This window comes from Hippoglossus stenolepis, chromosome 8 (assembly GCF_022539355.2).
Source record: "Hippoglossus stenolepis isolate QCI-W04-F060 chromosome 8, HSTE1.2, whole genome shotgun sequence".
Lineage (NCBI taxonomy): Eukaryota > Metazoa > Chordata > Actinopteri > Pleuronectiformes > Pleuronectidae > Hippoglossus > Hippoglossus stenolepis.
Window position 1 is genome coordinate 5278723 of NC_061490.1, and position 25300 is coordinate 5304022.

A 25300-nucleotide genomic window follows, 5' to 3' on the forward strand; every position below is an offset into this window, starting at 1 on the left:
AATGGGATTCATCATGGAAAAATAACTAACATATAGTCTCTCTCTCTCTCTCTCTCTCTCTCTCTCTCTCTCTCTCTCGCTCTCTCTCAATCTAAAAGCAACATAAGAAAATATTGTTGAATACAGTAACCTTATTATTGTAAGCTATTTTATTTAGTGACTTTATTATGGAGGGTTGATGTGTGGTTCCTGGTGTGAGCAGGTTGTTGGTTGGGACTCTTGAAGGGGGTTTTAACGGAAGGGGGTTCTGTGAAGGGAGAGGTTCTGAAGTGTGACGGAAAATGAACGGGTGTGATGTCCCGCTTCAATGACCATCTCTCGTGTCCTTTTTCGGCTGAGGCCTGACATATAAGACAACAAAACGCTCGGCTACAATATAGTAGGGCTATTTCATTTATAAAACATCTTTATTTATAAAACAAGGACTTAGTTAAAACAATGACAGGAATCATAAAAAGCATCAAATAACAAAGACTTAAAATCACGAAGGGGAGGTACTAATTTTAAATGAGCGATAATATCAGTGTTGCGGTTTAAAACAGCTGAATATATCTAAAGTAGCTTGGAGATTTACCATTAGATTGTAATCATTATGTGCATTTTGTAAGAAAAGAACATAAGCAAATTGTAAAGTTTTCTTACCAGATTAGCTGTAATACATTTCATACATATTGAGACCATTTTCAATTTCTTTCTCAGGCTTTTATAAAGAAATTAGTCTGGTTTCCGGTCAAATTCTGGCTACTGATGGCGAACTTGATAATCTATGATTGAATAAATTAAGAGGGTGGGGCAAAGAGTTGGGGCCTCTCACAACATGCAGGCTAATGAGGCGACCTGAGAAACAACCAGAGGAAACAACCATACAACGGTTGTAACTGTAACTGTTCCTATATGTGTCATGTGGTCTCACCTGAGATCAGATCCACTGACACAAGAGGTCACACGTCACACTGCAGGGTTTACAGAAACACCAAGAATACATGTGCACGGAGCAGTGGTCCGACTAGTATGAAAACATCAGTGTTCACTAGATGGAGCCAGAGCATTTCTAAACCCAAACACCTCTCAGGCATCACATGCATACGGAAGTCCCGGAAGTCCCAGAAGATGATATTTTTTTTATCTTGTGCGCACAAGTTATAATATTAGATATATTTATTCCAAGAAGAGGTTTGTGTTTGAATCACTCAGGTGCTCACAGTCACCAGATTTCTACCACAGCATGCTAATAAGCTAATAAAGTTTTATTTTCACTTAGAGAATGTGACACAATGACATTCTTGTTGCTCTTGCACAGAGACACAGGGTTGTCAGGAATCATTTGCTGAGCATACTGAAGGAAAACAGCTCAGCCGATGGGAGGACCATGTTTCAAACATAATACTTGAGAAACAAACTCTTAAAAGCTATAAATGCAACTTAGAAATGTATCTTAATAATGTGTGCGCACAAGATAAAAATATATACTGTTTTGGGACTTGAGGAGCTCTGTACATGTACACACCCTCCACACAAAATGTTGTGTTTCTTGTCTTTGTGTTTTAATGTTTTGTCACTTCATTATTTTTAATCAGCTCCAACTTAAAGGTGCAGTGTGTAAGATTTAGATGAAAGGGCTCTATTGGCAGAAATTTAATATAAAATAATCCTAGTGATAATTTCACTAGTTTGTTTCATCTAGATTGTATGAATTGTTGGTTTCTTTACCCAAGAATGGCCCCTTTATATTTAAATACTTTATATTTACATCGGGAGTGGGTCCTCTCTACGGAGGCCGCCATGTTTTTTACAGTAGCCCAGACTGGACAAACTAAACACCTTTTGAGTATTTATGACAACTGAAGGATGCCACAGGTTCTCTTTCTTGTTTAGAAGGGGAGAGTGAGGTGACGGGTATTCTGCTGAAACATGCAACTTCACCACTAAATTCTACAAACTGAACCTTTAAAGCCCCTTAATGGTTCACTCTTAGTGCTTGATCAGACCCTCGCATTTACATTTAAAATCTGCCACGGTAAAGTTTGATTGATATGCAGATTGCATTTGTTTATCTAATTGGACGCTTTCAGAGCCGGTTGTATATTTATATTTTCTCTTCCTCAGCTTCACCTGCTTCCAGCAGAACTCATCCTCATCATGTATTACAACGCCATCTTCACTGCCTGTCACTGATTTAACATCAAACTGTCCTCTCCATGTGTCACCTGCATCATTTTAACTTTTGTCTATGAGGTCAAGAATTCTGAATTGCCCAATATTAGTCCATTCATTTTATATTACAATCTTATATTCATTTCATTAATATTGGTCTGTTGATTTATATCAATTAATTATACAGCCAAAGCTGTTTTAAACCTAATTTAAAAATTTGTTAAGTTATATATGTTTTTTGTGGAGCCTGATCAATATTTTGGGGGTTAATGCCAATATTAAGGAGTAAAAAAGGACAATACCGGTATATTAGTCGATATATGTAAATAGAAAAAAAAGGCAATGATTTTTTAAGATGTTATGGTCACACCCTTATGAAGATACTAAATGGTAGTATACTATATACATTATCCACGTCTCTTTAAATAATATTTCTGTCTGAAGTGAGTGAGGTGTATATTCAGTAAATATTCTGTATTTTTATATTATTGCCTATTTCATTATTTCAGGTGTTCTCTTATCTACCTCATTTTGACTTATCTGCTGTTGTAACAAATTAATTTCAATGTTGTTTATCTACTTTTATTTTATTTTATGACAACGAAATGTAACTGAGGCTTGATATTTTTTGTTTTGACCATAAACTTTATCATAAATAACTACTAATAAAAGACGACACAAATACAACCAACTGTGTATATAGAACTTAGAATCAAAAACCGCATCGTATGCTCTGTAAAATAAGTTTTCCTACTGGCAGACTTTGATGCTGATACCCATGTTTGTGAATTGATCGGGCTCTACTTTTGTGATTCAGTGTCATCAGTTCAACATTATGATTTTATACAGTTGGAATGGGCTAGTTCACTGGTTTACTGTGGCGTATTGGCTGACAACTTGTAGTGCTACGCGAGAGTCCAGTTATGATGTATAGACTGGTTATAGCCTTGAATCACTCAACAATGATCAGTTTGAAAAAATCAACTAGATATTGAAAAGTATATTATTAATACAATATCTTAAAAGCGTTCAACAAATTCAACAAAGTCAAGCTTCAGTGGCTCACAGTGAAACACAACACACAGGGACACTCAAAGAAAAGTCCACCACTCAGTCGTTTCAACAGGTCTTTTATAGAAACATGACAGATTCTTTCTGTATCTCTGAACAGTGCAATCCGCTACAACTCCTCCATAAAGCTAAACATCAGACTCCGCAGCTTATCTTGAACTATCGTGGCCACATTGATTGTGTATATATATGACATGAAAGAATGGACAGCGGGTTAGCTTGGTCACGATTAGCGACTAATATCTACATCAATGTTTACCATACACATACATTACAGACAGCAAAAGTAGAGCGAGACACGACCTACAGCATGTAGACACTTGTTTTTTTTTGGTAATAAATTGGGGCTGTTGTGTGAAGTCACTTGAAGATGAAAGTAACAGTGACAATGTGTGTAAGTGTGGGTTTGTGTGGAGGTGCAGGCTGCAGGACAGTAGCTTATCAGGCAGCAAGCATCACACTTCACAGCAGCTACGCACAAGACTATTTCCTGTTGATCTCTCTAGATAAAAAAACAAACAAAAAAACAAAGAGAAGCCTCTCATTGGGTGACAAAAAAATCGCTGCTGCTCCTCCTTCTTGTTATCTCTTGGTTGCAGGTTTGGGAAGTCAGTGTGTGTTCTGATCGAACTCTAGCAGTCGCAGGAACGACCTGGACAGACAGAAAGACAGACAGAGAGGAGAGTGAGTTTTAACTATGTAGTTCCTCAATTTTCTGCTTGAAAATCAATGAATCAATCAAATCAAATATTATTTGTATAGCCCATATTCACAAATCACAATCAAAATAATTCCTACACCAAGGCGGTATGGGGGGGTGGAGTTTGCATGTTCCCCCCATGTCACCATAGTTTGCGCCTGCTTCCTCCCACAGTCCAAATACATGCAGATTGGGATTAGGTTGATTAATACACTCTTAATTGACCAGAAGTGTTAAAGTGACTGCACGCTTGTTTGTCTCTGTATGTTGGCCCTGGGATTCGGTGACAACTGGTCCAGTGTACCCAGCCTCTTGCCCACTGTCACCTGGAATTGGCTCCAGCTCCCACTGCGCCCATCAAAGGATAAGCAGTAAAGATAGTGGATGGATGGATGGATGAATTATACAATACACCAGGTTATAAAAAATAGAACATATTACTGTAAATTGTTTAACATTACTTTCCTCTAATTTGAATTTAAAGAACAAATCATGAAATATGTGAATATGTGATCCAAGCCGTAATTTTTGCTACTATTTAAAGCTGTAACTTTATTTTACATGTGTGAATATTTATAAGTGTGTGTGATATATCATGTATATATATATTAATTGGGATATATATTCATGTATTTTATTTTTTTCAATATATTCACATTATATTCATATATATTCATGATAGCAAAAGAGTAATTTGGATCTTACTCTCTGTATGTGGAAAATGAGACAGAGAATTAATAAACTTCCAGTCATTCTCTGATGTGGTGGAAAGGGGACGACGTGGGTGTGTTTGTGTTGTGTGAGTGTGTACTTGTACAGATATCTTTGTGAGGACCATTTTGAGCCTACAACCTAAAGAGTGAGGACATTTTGGGAAAGTCAGGACATTTTGTCGGGTCCTCACTTACTGACCCACCTTTAAAGGTCTGTTTCAGGGTTAAGATTTGGTTTTAGGTTAGGCATTTACTTTTGATGGTTAAGGTTAGGTTAAGGGGCTAGGGAATACATTCAATGAGTGTTCTCACTAGGACAGTTGTACAAACATATGTGTGTGTGTGCGTGTGTTTGTGTGCGCGTGCACAAGTGTGCAGTATGTCCCTGTAGGCTCCTGCTGAGTTGCTTACACACACTGTGTTTTTCCATGTGGGCCACCTGTGTATATTATCTGCAACAATGCTTAAATCAAACTGGTTTAGTTTTCCAGTTTTCCAGCATTATCTTATCTTCAGGAGTTAAATGAGTTTGAGCCTAGAGGCGAAAAATTAATAACATTAGAACTTAGGAGCAAAAAGACATGGGTGTTTTGAGTGTAACGGTCAAACCCTCAAGGGCATTGTTTACGGCTGTTGTTTCTGACACAAACCATCCCCTTCTTGCCCCTCCCTCTTACGCCTGCCAGACACCCAGAGTCCCACCACCTGTTGAACAGCGAGGTCCATGGCATCTCAGTCCAGCACTATGGGAGTTTTCCATACAATGTCAGTGTGTGTGTGACATACGGCCAGTTAACAGAGAAACAGATGGACAGTGTTTAAATATAACTTCAGACCTGAGCAGGACGTAAACAGGGTGATGAAATCCTGAATGTTTCAAATGGAAAAATGCTACATGTGTATGTACAAAGAAATGTTCAGAACATCTAGTTAGTTGTAATAAATGTTCTGGACTGGTTTTAGCAGGTTAAAGATGATGGTCTATTCTGTTGACATGCAGTAAACTGACTACAAATAGAACTGTCACCCTGAAGTTCTATGCCTGTGCAGTTTCAGTCCCTCCGTGTTCCTGACATAATGCATTCACAATAATATGAGCTCACCGGGACTTTTAACCTTTCACCACTGATGACGCCTCTAACACGCGACAGACGCAAAAATGAAAAAAAACAAACTAAAAGGATACAAATGTCTTCTCAAATCATCTTTGAGTCCAAGTGAACATTTGTGCCAAATTTGGAGAGAATAATGTGGATGCAGCTATGGTCTTGGTTGGTGAGGGGTTGGCTGGGGATAAAGTCTTACACCCAAAACAGTTACTTAGGTAATAGAGGGGTTTGCTGCTTGGTAAATATCTGCTACCTTGGTCAGAGAGCATCTGCTGAGCATTGCTTCCTGTCCTCCTCCTGCAAAAAGAAGAGAGCAGAGAGTAAGAGGAGAGTATTTCATCTAGTACAATTTTGTTGATGAAAACTACACAATCTGTGCTAACCTGGTCATACATACTACTTTTATTTATTCATGCATTCACAATTTTTCATGTCTAACTGTATGAATTTTTACCTCTTGTCCTGGTTGAACTTGCATCTGCAGTGGCCACCTACAATAAGAGAAAAAAGAAGCAATGATTTTCTTGATATTATCTTGCATTTGAGTCTGTTTATGACTTGTGTGTCTGTGAATGTGTGTGTGTGAGCCCAACCGATGTAAAAATCTGGTAAATAGCCCAGCCAATGTGACTGCACCCGACCCAAACTTAAATGTCATTCCCAAACCTGACCCCAACCTGAATAACATTTCAAAAGTTTTGCCTCAGTGTGTGTGTGTGTGTGTGTGTGTGTGTGTGTGTGTGTGTGTGTGTGTGTGTGTGTGTAATCTGCATCTTACTGAACAGGATGGTGATGCCAATGAGACAGAGGACGGCAGCTAGAATCAGGCCTCCGACACGCAGTCTGTGGTAGTCTGCACAAACACATCATCACCATTAGACAAGGAACAAAAACAAGCTAAAACCAAATTACCTCACAATTAAAAAAACATCAAGAAAATTACAATATTAGTGCCGATGGCAGATATCATCTCCCATTAACTTATAAATGATAAAAATGGAAAAATAACAAAGACAAAAAAACAATGCATTACCAAAAGTAAATGGGTCGTCTTCCGCTGTAGGGAGAGAAAAAGTAGAGCATTAGAGAAAATCTGGTGTGATGGGGATATACAGAAACATCCACACATCAAACATTGACATGATAAAGTCAAAAGTACAAAGTGAGAGGAATGTACACAATGGCCTAGTTTAATTCTATCAGTAATGATTAACACAGCTGACAATCAGGTCAATACATTTCAACTTAAAACAAACACTACACTCGATTTTAATCAAACATGTGAAGAAAAGTATTTATGAATGTAACTGCAGAAAAAATTAACTATACTGCTCAAATCATTACAGTTAAGGTTATTCGTGAAAGTGAAAAGTCAGTTTACGTACGCTTCTCTTCTTCTGCCGACACCAGGGACACGACTGCAAAATAAAGTCCAAAACAGAGACACACACATTTTACCATGGTGAAATACATACTGTTGTGTTTATCCCAGTTCATGAAGGTTGGACTGACATGAAAATAGATTATCTGTTGTTGTTGAACTAGTTTACAAGGTTGAAATGCAAACAATTCACTTTTCATTTAAATGACACTGCAGCAGCTCAGCTCTCATCCAACTTTAATTTGACAGAAAACACTGGTAAACTCAAGTGTCTGGTCCATAGAATCACAGAGGAATAAAACTGTCAATGTATTAAACACCTCATACGTCTCTGATATGTTCACTGGAAATCAACATATGTTTCAAGATATTATATAAACCTCTGTGTGCTTCATCTCTCTTCCTCCTCCCTCAGCTTTTCTCCTTTAAAACATCTGAGGCTTAATGTTAACCCTGTAACAACCTACTAACAGTGTTAGTGATTTGCTCTCTTACTGTTTATCTCTATGGGACACATAATTATACCAGCTGTCAAGACAGATTGAAATTTGGAAAGAAGGCGGCAACTTGACAGCCAGGTACCACTCGTCCACGCTGCTGCCTTTGTCTCACCTCAGACATGATATTTAAGCTGTTTTTTTTAAAGTCTGCCTTTCACATATGAAGAAGGCAGCAGGAGTTCAGGACAGATAAGTTCACAAAAACAGGAAAATGTCCAGAACATTCAGGTGAGGGGGGGCACCTGGTTATCTATTCCCGGCCTCTGGAACTCCCTCCCACCAGACATCCGTAACATTGACTCTCTCTCCATTTTCAAACCGTCTCAAAACCCATCTTTTCAAAATGGCATATTCAGTTTGACTGTTTTCCATATGGCCAACCACCATGTTTTACTCACTGTTCATTTTATTGATCTTTTTGATACATTGTTTTTTTTGTTCTGTTTTTATCTCTACCTTATAAAGGGACCTTGAGTGCTGTGAAAGTTGCCTTTAGATAAAATGTATTATTATTATTATTATTACCTGGGTAAAGCATGTAGGAGGCAGGACATGATGAATAAATTCCACTGAAGAAAGCAGTGTTTTTGTTTGCATGACGTTGCATGTTAGAAACTTTATCAACATTCCCACTTGCTTGTTGTGAATATTTTTCTGCTGCATTTTCATATGGCTCACCTGTCAGCAACATGCTGATGACAGCAGGTCCTCAGGCAGAATGTCCTCATAATGAGGGAAGTGGAGCAAACAGAACCTTTGTACTTAGTGACCAAAAATTACACTCTAAGACTTGTTAAGACTTTTACTCACGTGTCATCAACACCAAAGCACAGATCTTTGACATCTTGGAGCTTGAGGATGTTTACCTGTGGAGAGAAATACAGTGATATCAACAACAATGTCGTTATTAATGACTTTTACATGGAGCCTTCTTGGTTACTGTAGCAACAACCCTAATTAGTAATAAGGGTATTAAAACCTGCATGTTTGACTGATGCATGCATGTGGCCTGCTATTTCAATAAAGCCTGAGTTGTGCTATCATGGAGCAGATCAAATCTTCTTATAATGATAATCACATTTTATGTGTGTGTGTGCATGATACACAGCTTATTACAGTACTCCAAACTGGCTCAGACTGGCCAACAAAGTCAACAGAGGTGTGATGCAACATTTAGTCTTTCTGTGTTTTCTGAGGGGCACTCAAAGGATTTTAACACACAGAGACAAACTCATCACTCTTACAGTACATACGTCCATCCCCTGTGAAGCACATAGCACATCTGATTCAATTTACATCGACATTAAATGGCTTCTCCGGCTCGCTCGCACTCAGACGCACAGAGATACTTGATCCGATGTTGATGGGTACAAAGTGCTCTAATGGAGCCATAACACGAGAAGCTTAAGCTTTCTGTGTAATGTATTTCACTTCATATGTAAAAGCCTCAAAGCTTCAACCTTCTTTCTCATTTCAGAGTTATTATTCAATTTTTACCACAGGGTTTTTAAACGCTCTATAACGTACGTCCCTTTGTGCATGTGATCGCATAGGTGTGGATGCCCAGATTCTTACTTGTATATTTAGCTTTCATTTGCTGAGGAAAAAAAATCCATGAAAATATGATTAAAGTCCATTCACCCTTTAGTGTATAGATTAGTATCAGATGGTGAGATGTTTGCGTCTTTTGGGAATCAATTGAGATATTTTTATTTTCTAATGCCTGAAAACTGACGAAAAGCTCTCTTACCCTATAGATTTTTCTATAGGGTTTTCCCAGGACGGTATAAGTGTGACTGTAAGACAACAACAATCACACTTAATGTCCTTAATGAACAAGTACTTCCTGCAATTAGATCCCATGCTCTGTCTGAGCTGCTTCACACCACAGCGTAGCGGCTATGTTGAGGCAGCAGCAGAGGAGACACACCTCACAGTAGTGATTTTCCACTTACTGCACGTTTCCACTGAGAGTAGGCTACTCAACAGTGGAGAATAAACCACCCTTGTGAATTCCAGCTGAAGCTTGAGTTAAGCACAGCGTTACGATCTCTAAGTTTGGGTTAACTTTTGGTGTAATTTTCTCATCTTTTATTTCAGGCTTTTCCTATCAGCCAATGGTCAACATTAACTGAAGGCGACACAAGTGAAGATATTGCTGTAAGTAAAGTTATGAAAGAGCTGTAAGTAACGCTATAAAAACAAAAGACATTGTTAAAGATGTTACAGTTAAACTACTAGAGTTTGGTCTGATTTAACATCTTTAGGTTTCTGGAAGGAAAACAACAGTGACCTTTGAGGCTCAGTGATTAAAAAAATACGAAGGATGTGAGTAAACCAATATGTCTTCCTCGTTGGTTGTTGGTATTTAGAGTTTGGCAGAAACTGAGAGGGAGAAGGGCCGAATGAGCATTCTTCTGGTGCCGCTACACAGCAACCCAAGGCGACGCAGAGGGAATGTAGAGGTTGGGAAACAGGCCAACAACCATAAGAGAACAGTTTACCTCGGAAAAAAGACAAACACATAGTGGGGAGCAAGTAGAGCGAGGATGAGCAGAGAGAGGGCAGAGGCCGTCATGGGAGAGAGAAAGATGGGAAGAAAGACAGGAAGACAAAGAAGGAAAAGTAAAGGTGATATTGTTGAAAGGTTGCGTAGAAGGTGAGAAAAGCAGAGGACTGGGTATAGATTCTACAGAGGTGGCACCTAGCTCCTCCTTGTTCCTATTTGAGGATCATTTTCTAAAGCAAATGTTAGTTCAAGGTGGAGCTAGGGTGCGAGTGCTGGAGGTGTGTGATAACATTTATTGAGTTTAAGGAGTATAAGGGATAAAAGCACAGCACCCAGATGGATAAGGTACAGTGCTTGTAACGCTGAGTGCTTGGAGTGGCCGCAAAGCAGTTGCAGCAAGTAACATAATTAGTGCTGGACAGTTTAATTGGTTTAATTGGTTGAATATTGGCCAATTTGGGCCTTTCTCAGACATATCGGTATCACCATGTACTGTATAGCCGTTTTCAGACATGTCCTGCTGAGGGACAAGTGGGTCCAGATTTTCTCAACATTTTGCCTTTCACACATGCACAACGCAGCAGGGGGTGCTCTGCTCAGATGTGTTCACAACAACAAATAATCTGCAGAATTCAGGTGAGGGGTGAAGGAGGCAGAGGCAGGATGTAACAAATTAATTCCACTGCAGTGATCATGTGATTTTGTTTAGAGCACATCGACACCAGTGTCATCTTTTATCACCAAAAACTCTCTTGATCTTCCTCTGTGTCCTCTAGGTGTATCGCACCACCCACTCGCTCACAGTGAATCCAGCAAGGGATCCCCTGCTGTGTTCTCACATCAGATTCAGCAGACTTTCTGTTGACTTTATACTAGGGGGCCAGGCGGAGAAATCCCACAGAAACAGAAACTGTGGAGGCTCTCACTCGGACATCTGTGCTCACACATACACCGTCTCCGGAGAAAATGCGGAAGATCTCCAGAGTTCAGTGCATATCTGAAAGCATTTGGATCACTAGGTAGTGAAGGCCTGCAACTAAAGAAATGTTTTCTTATTGTTGATTCATAGTCTGTGAAATGTGAGATGCATGTGAAAAAGGCTGATCCCAATTTCCCAGAGCCTTAGGGAAAATATTGACATTACTGGATTAACTCATTAACAATCGAAAACTCAAATATAACTAGGGCTGTGAGCAGCACTGTGCGGGCCCGAGAACTTGCAATCTCGGGACCTGATGCAGCTGCGGGGGAGGGGGCACAGGGACCGGGCGAAACGGCTCCGTGTGCCTTCCTTATACTGTCCTTAATGAACAAGTACTTCCAGCAATTAGATCCCATGCTCTGTCTGAGCTGCTTCACACCACAGCGTAGCGGCTATGTTGAGGCAGCAGCAGAGGAGACACACCTCACAGTAGTGATTTTCCACTTACTGCACTTTTCCACTCCGAGTAGGCTACTCAACAGTGGAGAACAAACCCCCCCTTGTGAATTCCAGCTGAAGCTTCAGTTAAGCACAGCGTTACGATCTCTCAGTTTGGGTTAACTTCTGGTGGAAGGTTAAATGAAGGATAAACACGTCACTTCCTGCATCCCTCACGGGGGCGCTGGACCACGCCCACTAATCACACATTACGGCCCACGCCATCAAGTGTAGATCACACGGTGCAAATTTACTATAAATCGAATTTAAGTTGTAAAGAGGCTTACCTCCCTTTTGCTATCACTATCACTACATAGAGACTAATAGATCTGTTCAGGTCAAAATCCCTTTTAACAGGGGGAAAATAACCTAGAAACTTCAGAAAGAGCCACATCTGAGGGATCCTCTCCCAGGATGACCAGAAGTGCAATTGTAATGGAGAACATCAGAAAGATAAGGGTATTTACAGCATTGATTGGAATAAACAGTTTGTTTGAAACTTTTGAAGTATCCTTTTAAGCCTGGCTGAAGTTAAATGGTAAGTCACAAACAAGTGTTGTTTTTTCAGCCGCACCTCGATGTTTACATGGTTTGAGGAAATGTCACAGCTCTGACCATGGTCTTAAGACTTGTCTGAGCTCATTTGAGCTGTAGAGGTGAAAGAGGTTTTAGGCTGGTTTGACAATGCACAGAGGAGTTATAATAAATCCCTCTTTTTTGGCGAATCATCAAACTTAGACGCCACGCCACGGTCACACCGTGTGACGTACACTAAAACTTTGAATACATTTTAGTCTCCATGGAGTTGAAATGACACTCTGAATTTTAAGTTAATCTGATGAAAGCTCTAGGAGAAGTTCATAATGCTCCTTGAGACGTTTTTGTTTGTCTGGTCATATTACATGTTTGTACCGATTTTTGTAAAGATCGGTGAAAGCTAACTCAGGGGCTGCGTTCTAGGTGGCGCTGATCAGCCATTTTGCCACGCCCATTTCAAATTACTCCAGAATACGTAAATTTTCACCACTTTTGAATTTTCTGCCAACTTTGGTGAGTTTTTGAGCATGTCTAGGCCCTGAAAATGCAATTCATTTACCTGAAAAAGAATAATAATCACATCAGTTTCAATAGGGCCTTCGCAATGTCGCTGCTCGGGCCCTAATTAGCGTAGTAATATATAAAAAACAACATCAGAGAATCTAGAACCAGCAATTTCTGGGTATTTCTTTACTTATAAACATATAGATCGTCTAAAAAGTTGACTGATTAATCTAGTTGTATCAGCTTTAATGTAACAACAGTTTCATGCAATACAAAACTTTTATAAAACAAACAATCAGTCCAATACAAGCTGGTATTGAAGAGAGCTTTATGAAACTGAAAGTTTTCTTGTCCCCTGAGCATCAGTACCCTGTAGAGCCACTTCTCTTTCGCTGCCTGATCCTGAGATAAAGACTTTTCTGTTCTGCCTTTGTCATGCCTCTCTGCCTGTCTCCAACTGTCCCCTGTTTTGTTTTTGTCTTCAGCTTTCACTGCATCTCTCTTCTTTGTGTCTTTAGGGTTGTTTTCCCACTTTTTTGTCTCTTGCTCTCTACACACCCTCTGCTTTTTTCACTCCTTTCCTCCTATGTGATTTAAGAATCGCCCGTTTGTTTTAATTTGATGGTTCACACTGCTCTTCTGCTTTTGTCAAGCTACTGCTCATCACCAATTCTCTCCAGCCTCTTTAATCCTCTCATCTACCACTTCCCTTTTCCGACACACTTCTGCACGTCCTTGCTCCCTCACCCGCCCCCTCTGTTGTCCCTCTTTGCCACTCCCCTCCCTTTCTAAACTCCCTGGAGCACAGGCTTTCTGGGCTCGATGCCCGTCTCACGCTCATACACTATCATCCTCTCTTTTCCTTCCCCTTTTTCTTCTCTCCTGTTATTTACCCATGGGTAACACAATAAGTAGCAGGGCCTTTAAGACAGTTAACATTCTTAAATGGGGCCGCGTCGGTCTAACATGGTGGACAAAACAATAGAAACACTTCACCCGGCACCATAAACTACCGCCTCCATAAAGCTTCAATCAACACCTGCCTTAACAAGAATGGCTCTCATACCTCGGCCAAGGTCCTAAATATGTCAGAATCTTTCTCCATCAAACTCACAGTAAATGTTGAAAAATGCCCTAACCCGCAATATTAAAAAAAACTATTAAAACAATTATGGGATTGTGTAATACTTTTGTTGTTGATTTTCCTAATTATATATTTTTAATGCTGTAACCTCCATAGCATAAAAGGAGACACATATTTGAAATCTCTGCGAAAGAAGACCAAAACTAGAAGACCAAAACTAGAAGACCAACACTAGAAGACAAAAACTAGAAGACCAAAACTAGAAGACCAACACTAGAAGACAAAAACTAGAAGACCAACACTAGAAGACCAAAACTAGAAGACCAAAACTAGAAGACCAACACTAGAAGAAAAAAACTAGAAGACCAAAACTAGAAGACCAAAACTAGAAGACCAGAACTATCTGCATGACAATCGAAAGACTAAATTATTCCTTCTCTGGGTACAATGGGTGTGCTCTGTAAATTTCATGGGTGCTGGCCATAATATTTTCATATTACCAATGAACAAGTGACTGCTTTTTCTGTTTGTGCCACCATAGGAATGGTCACCAAATACAAATACAAACAACCCTGTTCTTAGAGCTAAACCTGATACTTTATAGTTTAAAATGGTGTTTTAAAACTTAAACAATCCAACCAAACAAGCGTTTAAGCTCTGTACCGGACATGAAAAGTATAACACATGAGCATTCACATACACTAGGCATGTGTGTGCCAGTGTAAACAGGAAGCAGACTGTCTACTCTGCAGCTGGTTGCTTGGTAGCAGAAACAACCACGAATGAGAAACAGCAATGGTGAAAACTAAGAGCAGGGTTAGCAATGTTTGGGTTTCACCACTGGTCGTGGAATTGTGTCTTATAAGACACGTTCAGTAAGTGAATGCAGGGGACTGTGTCATTGTTTCATATCATCTCCGTTTCTGTCAGTCAATCCTCAAATACAGCCACGGAGTTTCCAAACTAAAATGTGGCCAGCAGCTTTTCCCAACTTCTCAGTTTTAAGTGCTCAGAAAGTCAGGAGGAGTGTGGGCGCCAAACGTAAACATAGAAACAGTGACTTATTAGTGTGGATTCAGCCTAGGTCCTGCAGCTAGCAGAGCAAATATCACTGTTGCAGCATGAATATCTACACACACTGAGGGACACAGACATACAGAGAAAGGCCACCAGTTGGCTTTGAATACGAGACGTGTTTACTAAGTAGTAAACACGTCTCGTATTAGTAACACGTGTTGTCACCTAACTTAGCCACAATAAGGACTTCCTTATTGTGACTAAGTTAGTTGACAACACACATACGAACGTGTCTTGAAATAGACTACATCCAATTGCAGTGAGGAGCAAGTGTTTTACAAAGTCAACGGTCATATCCATCATTTCTTGAAAGAGTGATGGTGGCCAGCATCATATGAATCTGTAAAGTTATGTATGTACGGTATGTGTGTATGATAAATCTAAACTACTAATCAAAAAATGTACACAGTCGTGTGAGTTTATGTATTTACATGAATTTAACCCAAAATTAAGCTTCCTTTATTTTGTGTGCATGTGACTGCATGTTTAAGATTTGCTGTGCACAGTGTGACTGAGTCCCTGGTTTTGTTCATTCACCACACCCAGCCCTTTGAGTGCTAGACCCCAGTGTGTGTGTGTGTGTGTTTGTGTGTGCGTTCCTGTAATGCACTACAAAGACAGCTGCCTGTTCTCAGTGGCATTTTTTATTCCTAAATTAGCAGCACTGGATTCCACATCCTTTACGACAAACACACGCACGCAGGAGCGCACGCAGGAGCGCACACGCGCACACACACACACACACACACACACACACACACTATGCTACCTTATATCTCGGCTGAGACACACTTGACGTTTCTTGTAAATTTGTTATTTCTAGGACTCCAGTACAAAATGTTTCTCAGCAGTTGAAAGGCCAGAAATGTGACTGATGAAGCACATGACCTAAAATTCCTGAACTATTAAAAAGAGAAGATGTATTTTCCGTTGCTGAGCAACTGTGGAGTTGGGTGATAACAGATCAAGACCAAAGATGAAATTCAACAGATGCAGCTTAAGAGCATTACTGTGTAAAAGTACAAATAAACGGGAGAGATAGGAAAGAAGGAACAGACAGAGGGTGGGGAATCAGTGGAGGCAGTGCACTGATGAAGAAAAGGGGGGAAATGGATGGAGAAATAGAAAGGGAAGAACAAACAAGTTATCGAGTGAGTGAGAGAGGGAGTGAACATGGTGGGAGAATTGAAGGCAGAGCAAATGAGAGAGGAAGGCAGAAAGACGAGGGAGAGTGCGGTTAGGAAAGAGGAGTGGGGCATACAAGAGCAATGAGTCACACATGGTAACCAGGCTAGCAGAGCTGCTAGCAACACACTCCATGCGTCCTCACTCTGCAGGCATGATCAGTGGATGAAATGATGGCGCATATTTCCATCATTCATCTCATCTTTACCTCCACATAACTATAAACCCTGCACTAATTGACAATGACCAACTCGAATACAAAAAATTCACATTTTGATAAAACTCTGCCTGTAAGATGTTACATTTTTTTGTATCAAACTATTGTAGTATTGCTAAAATAAACTTTTCAAATCAGAAAAGATCATCTGCGTCTCTGCTGCGCTGGAGCTGTGGAGCCTGTGGTTACATAGGGAATGAACTGAAGGTCACAGTCACATCCCTCGCGATAAAATCAATGTCTCCTTGTTGAGGTTTCTAAATTTGTGTTTGTGAGGCACCAAAGCGATGCGAGGAAAGGTGAGGAGAAAGTGTGTCCCACCTCTTTCTCTCCTTTTCTTTTTTAGGATCTGTGGTCATGTGAGGCGATGACAGAGAGCTAAGTCTGTCTCATCTGAGAAAGGACATAGAACTCTGTCTACAGCTCAACCTGTCTCCACCTCTGTCTGTCCCCCTGTGACCTTACTCATTTGTCTGTTCTGTCTCTTTTCACATGCAGTTGTATTTTTCAAGAGAGGAAGAGAAATGACAGCGTTTATCCCTGTCTTTCTACCGTCTCTTTCCATGCAACAACATCTGGCCCAAATATATATTGATGACGGATCACTTGATAACCAAATCATTGTTTCAATCATCTAACAAGTACAATTTCTCGCAGACATAACTCTTTAAATGTGAAGAAAATTGTTTCTACCTTTGAAAATCCAAAGTTCCAACGACCATTAGCGAACTGAAAACATACCATCAATACTAGAGATGTTCCGATACCGCTACTAGTCTTGAAAATGTAGCAACTTGGCAATGTATTACGCTGGAAAATCCCACAAAGCAAAAATTCGATGTGTAGCAAATGCAAGACTTCAAGTCACGACACTCGTGTTGCCAACAACAACACTAGAAATCTCATAAAGCAATTGAAAAACAAGAACCAGCTAACTTTGGAAACGACATTCAAACGACGCAAAGCAAGAAACATAACCAACAAACTTGGCAACTTCATTGTTGTGTAATGCTAGATTTATTCTATTTATCATTTTCTTTGTCAGTTATGACCAAACCAGATTTTAAAAAGTCCTATTCATTCACATTCATTCTCTGTATGTATGTGTTTTATTAAAAAAACATATTTATTATGTTTTTCAAAGGGTTTAACATACAGGGTTAGTAGCATCCAGCTGTTAACACATGTTATATACGTTATTATTTTAAATGCAGTGGTATCAAAGCCGCAGTGTGTTGGTATTGGCCGACAGGCAAAGTCCAGGTATCGGAATCGGTACGGGTTAAGGGAAAAATGGTATCTGAACCAATTCAATACTGTCCTCTCGACTTTAACAGTTCTATAACACACAGCTCCTGTATCTGTCCTTGTCCCAATCTGTCCTTGTGCCACATAGTAGCAAACTGATATGACCACTGCCCTTATCAGCTGGCCCACACACACACACACACACACACACACACACACACACACACACACACACACACACACACACACACACACACACACAGTATGACAATGTTCAAACATTTCCCTAACAGCTCCTCATTGGTATTCAATAGTCAAATTTGACCCAAGATTGTTAGACCTCCACTCAGCTGGTCTTTCTATACATTACAATGTGAAATGCGTTCAAGGGGCCAGATTTTAAGGTTGAACGCCTGCACAGTTTTTATTTCTCTTCTCTGGTGAGATTGAAAAAAGGACCAAAAACACAGACAGACACAGTAAAACCTCTCAATGTCAGTAACTGGACTTGAAGCAGATGTTTCTCTAAATCTAAATCCAGTACAAACAGTGCGTCACTAAAGCGCGTACAGCAGGACTCTATTATCCCAGGACGTTGGTCCCAGAGCGCGTGCCGGGCCATTGTGCTGGCACAGGTCGGCTCGAGTAGACGGAGTCGTGACAACCTTCGATTGTAACATGTGCTGTTCTGTAGCATTCCAACAACATTCAAAACTTTTCTCACTTTTACATTTTTTACTCGAGCCCCCGTTTCGTTCTAAAGTAACTTCTTGACCATGTTCGTTTGAAATACACGGATTCATCAACAGTTGTCTGTTCAGAGAGCCCAAGCTAGCGTTGGATAACTAGCTAACGTTGCTAAATTGTGCGTCAGTTGGCAAAAAAAAAAAAGGGAAAAAAAGATGCGCACCAGTATATTAAAAAGTTATTAAATGTGTTCGACTGAAGCCGGAGGAGGCAAGCGGGGAAAACGAGCTGGTTCTACGGTCAACACTCACCTTGTACTTGTTTTTGCTGCGACTGAAACGAGGTAATTTCTCCAGTGAGACGGATGCGAGGGACGGAGCAGAGAGCTTCACTGTGCGCCAACACCCTGTCTGTCCGCACTGACACACTCAACAGGTTGGTCTGTTCTCTGTGTCAGAGACAAAAGAGGGGGACGGAGCTTACTACGCTGGAGTTAGGCGGGTGGATCCTGATCCGGGGTCGGTGTGCTGGGCTGTGAGACCGGCAGCTGGAGGGGTGAGGGGCGTGGAGGCGGATCCAGAGTCAGCGACGAGCGGGAGGAGGAGGGGACCATTAATGTTTGCTGGTCGAGAACGAAGATGAGGAAGTTTGTCGAGCTCCACTCTGACGGTGATGTGCGGTTAACAGAGGCAGAACCTATAATACTGTAATATACAGTGATAGGGAACTTTAGGAGATCAGTGCTGCTCCATGGAAAACAAAACTCAGTAAAGGACAAAGATTTAAACCATTTAATCTGCTGCAAACAGAGCTAGATCGCTAGAGGCAGATCTAGCTATTGTCTAAACCCAGGGGGCCACAGTGTACACAGAGAAGCCAATTATATATCCAACATCCACGCACAATGCCCGGTGCAGAAAGGTGCACATTTAAGTCCTTCCTTGTTCACTGTTAGCTCCATAACTTTAGGCAAAGCCACAAAACATTGAATATATTTTGAAAATTGTTCCTCCCAAGCACAGTAGCTGAGAAGCATCCTCCTGAGGCTGCATTCGACGATTGGGTCACAGCGGTTAAACTAAGCTGTCTCATTTCGAAGGCTCCTACAAATGCAGCTAACAAACGTGTCCTTCCAGCCCCGAGACACAAAGGCTCCAACGCGAGGATCCTTCCTGGCCCAACCTATCCCAGGATTCATTACGCTTCAGTGACAAACCGTTTTATAAAGAGGTAATGGCACCGGTAAGTGACGAGAAAGCAAGAAGAAAAGTTAGTAAAACGCTTCAACTCAACCGAACAGCTAACGGTACATGTTAAAAAAACAAATGGCATTAAACTCTCTTGTCCTATCAAATATCAGCTCTGTTGCTAGGTAACAGCAACAAGAGTGGGACGAGCTGGCGATACCCGTCACGGAAATCGGTAGTGGACCAGGCTGTCTCATTTTATTTCAGCATTCGCGGCCTGACTTTGAGATGACATTGCATGCGCTAGTAAACTGTGTCCTCTGAAGGATGTATCCCTGATTTGAGACACAGCTATTGTCTACTTCAAAAAAGCAAATTTTTTTATAAATTGTCATATTTGTTGCAATTATTGTTAGTAAGGGACAGGACAGGGGCCTATCGGGGGATTTCAGTGGGGACCAGTGCCCCCCTGGCCCCGCCCCTGGATCCAGCCCTGACATAGCTGAAAAAAGAACACTGAAATACCACAGTTGTGATTTAGTGTACAATGACATTTATTTTCATTTAATTTGATTTAAGTTGTTGTTTTCTATTCCTTTCAGTGAGGAAATGTTGGACCACTTGATCATACAGCAAACATGAAGTGAACAATGACTACACATAAGATTATGTTTTTATTTCCCACAGTTTCAGAAGCTATATGCAGCATTATGACTATGTGACTCAACTAAGCAGCACACATGAGACGTGTAGGTTTTTTTCTATAGGAATAAAGATGATTTACACATCAGTACAGATATATATGAAGAAATAATGAGGGGGGGGGGCTCTTCACTTATGACATCATCACATTCTTCTATGAGGCTGCGTTCCCACCCTTGTCAAAATCAGCAGCACCTCAGTTAGTATTTTTCTTTATTTAAATAAACGTTTTTTTCCTTTAACAGGTCTGTACAAGAATCATCTGAGCCGGTGTGTTTCCACCAAACCACCCCCCTCATTACTCTCCCCCACACACACACACACCAGATCTCTCCACCCCTGTCTGTCGACTTTCTTCCCCCAGGATAGAACCGGTTTGTCAGGTGCGATATCAGATTTCACTGTTGTCGTCCTCCACTTTTCTACAAGGCAAGACAGAAGAGAGGGGCAGGATTTGCATGGCAGTTTGTGAGACAATGACACAAAAAATGAGCACACACAGATTTAGCAGTGAGTTTAAAGAGGAAATAATGACTTACTTTCCCTTTCTGGAGCATCTGTTATCTGTGAGGGAAAACCAAGATGTCTTACTGCGATTACACTTCAACACTCATCTTTATTACTTCTCTGACTATACTTAATGGCTTTAAGTTTGTATTTGATATTTAATAAGTAATTATTCACACAAACGATGTTGTGGTCCACATTATTCAGTAATAATGTATTTTTTCACAGATTACAGTGATTTATTAACCTGTGTTAATCACTTACAGAGTAAAACGCTGAGTCCTCCCATCACCAACAAGAAGGACACGACTAAGCCTCCAATTCGTAGCGATTTATAGTCTGTTGGAAAATAAATGTTACAAATTAAAAGGGTCCTGGTGAATTTAATAAATGATGATAATAGATGGATTGTACATCATAAGGGAGATAAAGGTGTTGATACTTACTGTAATCAAAGGCACCTGCAAACACAAGAGGACAAGAAGAAATAAGAAAAAGAAACTAAATCGCCATAATTTATTGTTTAAAAAGAGCTAGTGTTGAATTAAGTTGTGGCCCGAACAACACATTGGTCCATGTTACTGGGTTACATTTAAACTTTTTTTTACGGCATCTGACCTTTTTTTTGTGGCGACAAAAGAAGTTCAAACATCTTCACAAACCAGTTTCACAACAAGATAAGGGCAGAGCAGAGTTTTGGCCTTACTTGCTTCAGTTTCCATGAAAAGGGTGAAAAGCACTGCAAGAGAGCCAGACAAATGAAATGTTAATTTGGTTGATGGGGAGGGAGTTGTTTGTGTACAGCCTTGAAGGAGTCGCCTCACAGTCAGCACTTTGAGATGACATTTTAGAAGCTCGTCTTTTTTTCGAAATGGATTTAAAAAAAAAACTTTGTCGTCAGGGTCATTGAAAGTTTTTGACACAAGTGAGTTTTTGTATGTTTGTAAAAAAAAAAGAGTTCAGTAGGCGTGTGTGAGCTGCTTTGATGCCCTTTAAAGTTCATGTTGTACAGTTATTTATGTATAAGCCTGTGTCAAAAATTCACAGTCACATTCTTCAACTTCCAAACAATTTCCAGCTGCTGCATTTTTAAGATTACGACTTTTAGTGTTTTGTCAAAATTGTATTATCTTTCTGCAACGGACAGCGAGCATTATGTCCCAGAGAAAACACAATAATCCACGACCATGAGACCATAAACCATATCAAAGGCCTTTTTTTCCTTAGCCCCTGTAGACTCTTTTTTATGCACGACACTGATGGTGAGAAACGATGTTTGCACATATGTGGAAAGAATCTGCTGAATATATTATTTACCTGCCATTACAGCCACAATATTGAGTTGACCCATCTTCAACACAACTAGGAGTCAGACAAAGAGAAAGAAGTGAAGACAGAGAGAGAACATGATTGTGAGAGAGAACAACAGGAACAATGGAAAAGCAAAGCATGATCTCCCCCATCACATGCATGCAAGCAACACAGCACAAGCTTCTCCCTCTCCCCAGGAAGGGCGTCCTTGTGGTGTGAGGGGTCAGTGTTTCGTCAGCAGGGAGGCATGGTGGGTGTTTGGAGAGTAAACATTGGATCATTTTTTGTCTCGGAGGGGGAAACGCAGCAGGTCTGCAGACAACATTCGTTCACCCTCCACTCAAACCACAAAAAGACCTCACTGTATCGGGCCAAACACTATCATGTGCTTCACAGTATCTCAAGAGTTTGTCCTTGATTTTGTCCCTACTAATTTCAACTTTTCAAGAGAAATTTCTTTTTTAGACTCACTTCATATAGTATATTTTATAATATATGGTTCCAGTGTAGTTGCTGACAGTTTATCAGTTTTATAATATGCATTAGGAAATTGATAATATATAGTAATAAGATATTGCTGTTATATTAACAAGCTGAATAATCTTCCATTGCTGATGATATTGTTTTAATAAGGGTTGTTTGGACAAATTGGCCTAATTACACTGCTATAAAGGAACTATAATTTAAAACATAAAGAATGTAATATGATTACATGGGATTCTGTTAGGTACTCTCACCTCTGACTGACCTTGGACAACCTTGAATCTCAATGGAGGTTAGATTCATAACTTTTTGGAATTTCTTTTTTTTTCAATTGACAGTTAGCTCATTTTTTTAACACTCATACCTGTTATTGAAAACATGTATGCAAAAAAGTGAAACTAAGCAATAGGCAAAACAAGTGCTTCTGCGAGAAGAGCAAATTTACAGCAATTTACACTGTACACTGGATTTTTCTTGACGTGGACATCGACTGAAGACAAAGATGATACAGAGACATGTTATTATGTCTTCTGTGTTACTTCCATCATGACCTTTGTCACATGGCTCTAGCTCCCAGTTAGCATGACATTAGTCAAGGTCAGGCCTTTGTCTTTCATATCCCATATCTTTAAATATCTCTTGCTCCCCAGATGATGAAACAGTCAGAAACAGGATTGAACAGAATAGATTTTCTACTCTGGTTAAAAGTGGTTTAAAAGAGAAATTTATTTTTGGCCCATTTACTGGATATTATTGACCAGAGTTAAAACGAATACATCTCAGAGCACATTCAATGTTTGCTGAATGCTCAACTCAAAACAGTAGGACAAAATGCCAATATGGCAAAATGCAAGACCAAACATAATCAGTACCAGCATAATGAACCTGTTGCATCTATAAAGAATACCATGAAATACAAACAGAGGCCCATCACCGCCTGAGCACACAGAGGAAAACATTAACTAATTAAACGTTATGTGTGAAACTTCAATCTTAATTCATCATCACAGGCATATTATGAATATCCTATATTTAAAGAAATGAAGACAAATTTAATAAATTCTTCAAATGACCCTAACCCCTCATATGTCCTTCTGTCTAAAACACTGTCCTCTCACTATAAGATAAGCTTTACATTCAGATTTTTACACGAAAGGTGACCTTGACCCCAAATTCTGACTTCACCCGGGCCTTGCACTCCACCATACATGTACCTGTGCTTACCTGAGCTGACGGATGCAGGAGCTGAGGAGTGTGAGAATGTTCCAGTGGCACTGCCTGGTTAAAAGTATGTCTTTTCTATTTCACCTGAAAAAGTAGCGCCTGCTCCTCCTCTTTGTTTGGGGTATAAACTTTTGTGTGTGTGCGAGTGTGTGCATGTATCCAGTGTGAATGTGATATGGTTGCAGGGGACATGTGTTGGTGTGTGTACAGGAAACTAGTGGGGATGTTATTCCATAAACATCAGCGTGTGGGCATGTGGATAGGTGAGTCAAAGACACAATTTGGCTCTGGCCATTTAATGCACACCTTTAATCTTACACAAGACCCTGATGCAACCTTTTATATAAATATTTGAACGTTAGATCTGCTTGTGGTACCAGTCATAACCATTAAAGCCTTAAAGTTCAAATAACATCCTCTGATGACTCTCTATATGGTTCTGCTAGAGAGGCCACAGGGGATATTGAGACGAGGAAAACTATGACAAGATCAAATGAAACGACTCTAATTTGTTAGAGTGTTTTTGTGGCCAAAGATTAAATGAGACAGAATAAGATATTTACTTCCTTTTCAGACAAATTCTCATGTGTGAGATGAGACAGAGAGGGTGTATTTCCTTCTCTCTGGTTTTTCTTCTCCCTTGCATGGCCTCTGCTGACTTTATTTGTCTTCTGTCAGGTATCCCAGGTATTCCCCTGATGCTCCTCTCTGTGGAGTTGTTTGCACTGTGCTGGTCTGATGGTTGTCAGGCATTTTCCTTTTACTACTCCTGGGAAGTAGGGACAATTATAATTGTTCTATACTCAGTATCTCCTGACCTTGCTTGAAAGAAGCTGCTTTTTAAATTGTGAGGTGTTGTTTGTCAATGCTTACATCAGGTTAAATAATTGAATAACCCCAAAGCTGAGCGTTTGGAAATATCTTTGATTACATAAAAGCACAGTTCTATTCTAGGTGTAGATTTGTTGGTGTCGCCCTCGTGCAAAACGTGTGGGCAAAAATATGTGAGTGCATTTGTCACTGTGGTAATCTGCGACTATTAATAACTTTTCTTCTCACATACTGACAAAGCCGTGGCATGCATTGGCCTCTTGAGGAATGATAATACTGTGAGGTTATAGGAGATATAGACGACCCAGACACAAAGACACAGTGTGCAGTGTGTTGAGGTGTGTGGGGTTGTGTATATCTAAGTGATAATACAATAATTTGACAGCAGATAAAAAGGCCACTGGTGAGGACAAATCTCAAAGAGAGAATAAAGATACAATACCTGAAGCTTCACAGTGGCCTCTTCAATTTCTCATGTTATTTCACATACTATCTTAATTTAACAATAATGTTTTTTTTGTCAGAGGATTTGATGTCAATAATCTACACACAACTTACAATTATGACACGTTTCCCCCATCCAACCTGGATGCATGAATATGGTCATAATGTTTCAAATCCACTTTGTAATTCTGTAGAAAACAAAATCTGTTAAACACAATGTGGAAAGATCCCGAGGCGTTTTCACCACATTGTGACTGTACCTGTGTGTTTGCTGTTGTGTGTCTGTCTGCCTGTAGCAGCAGATTCCTGTAACATTGTTTGTGAGGTTGAATGAAGGTCACTTTGTTGCATGACAATGACATGACACTGGTAGAATTAGAGGAGATAGAGGACGTACAGAGAGGATACACCTCTTTCACTAGACGTATCATCTGGTTTCGGATATGGTTTGTGTACATTTATCAGCTCATCCCCACTACTCAGCACTTCCATAACTTTACACCACAGTACCAGAC

General features: G+C 40.1%; 1 protein-coding gene and 1 long non-coding RNA gene across 3 annotated transcripts; both read right to left on the minus strand.

Moving 5' to 3' along the window:
- Positions 1–3268: 3268 nt before the first annotated feature.
- Positions 3269–18642, minus strand: LOC118114049 (phospholemman). Of its 2 annotated transcripts, none has more exons than XM_035164243.2 (8): positions 18408–18642; positions 8439–8494; positions 7133–7165; positions 6781–6804; positions 6526–6600; positions 6202–6238; positions 5998–6044; positions 3269–3877 (listed from the first exon to the last, which is right to left on the minus strand). In XM_035164243.2, the coding sequence occupies exons 2-8, from the start codon at positions 8470–8472 to the stop codon at positions 3858–3860; spliced, it is 270 nt and encodes an 89-aa protein (XP_035020134.1). In that variant the 5' UTR covers positions 8473–8494; positions 18408–18642; the 3' UTR covers positions 3269–3857. The 2 variants fall into 2 exon arrangements, with proteins under 2 accessions (XP_035020134.1, XP_035020136.1); XM_035164245.2 differs by having other exon boundaries at positions 6001–6044; positions 18408–18634.
- A 1171-nt stretch (positions 18643–19813) lies between these two features.
- On the minus strand, positions 19814–23579 carry LOC118113306. The gene is made up of 7 exons (XR_004697319.2): positions 23511–23579; positions 21810–21854; positions 21199–21231; positions 20939–20953; positions 20757–20831; positions 20525–20549; positions 19814–20407 (listed from the first exon to the last, which is right to left on the minus strand). It is a non-coding gene; the product is annotated as an uncharacterized LOC118113306 (long non-coding RNA).
- Positions 23580–25300: the final 1721 nt, after the last annotated feature.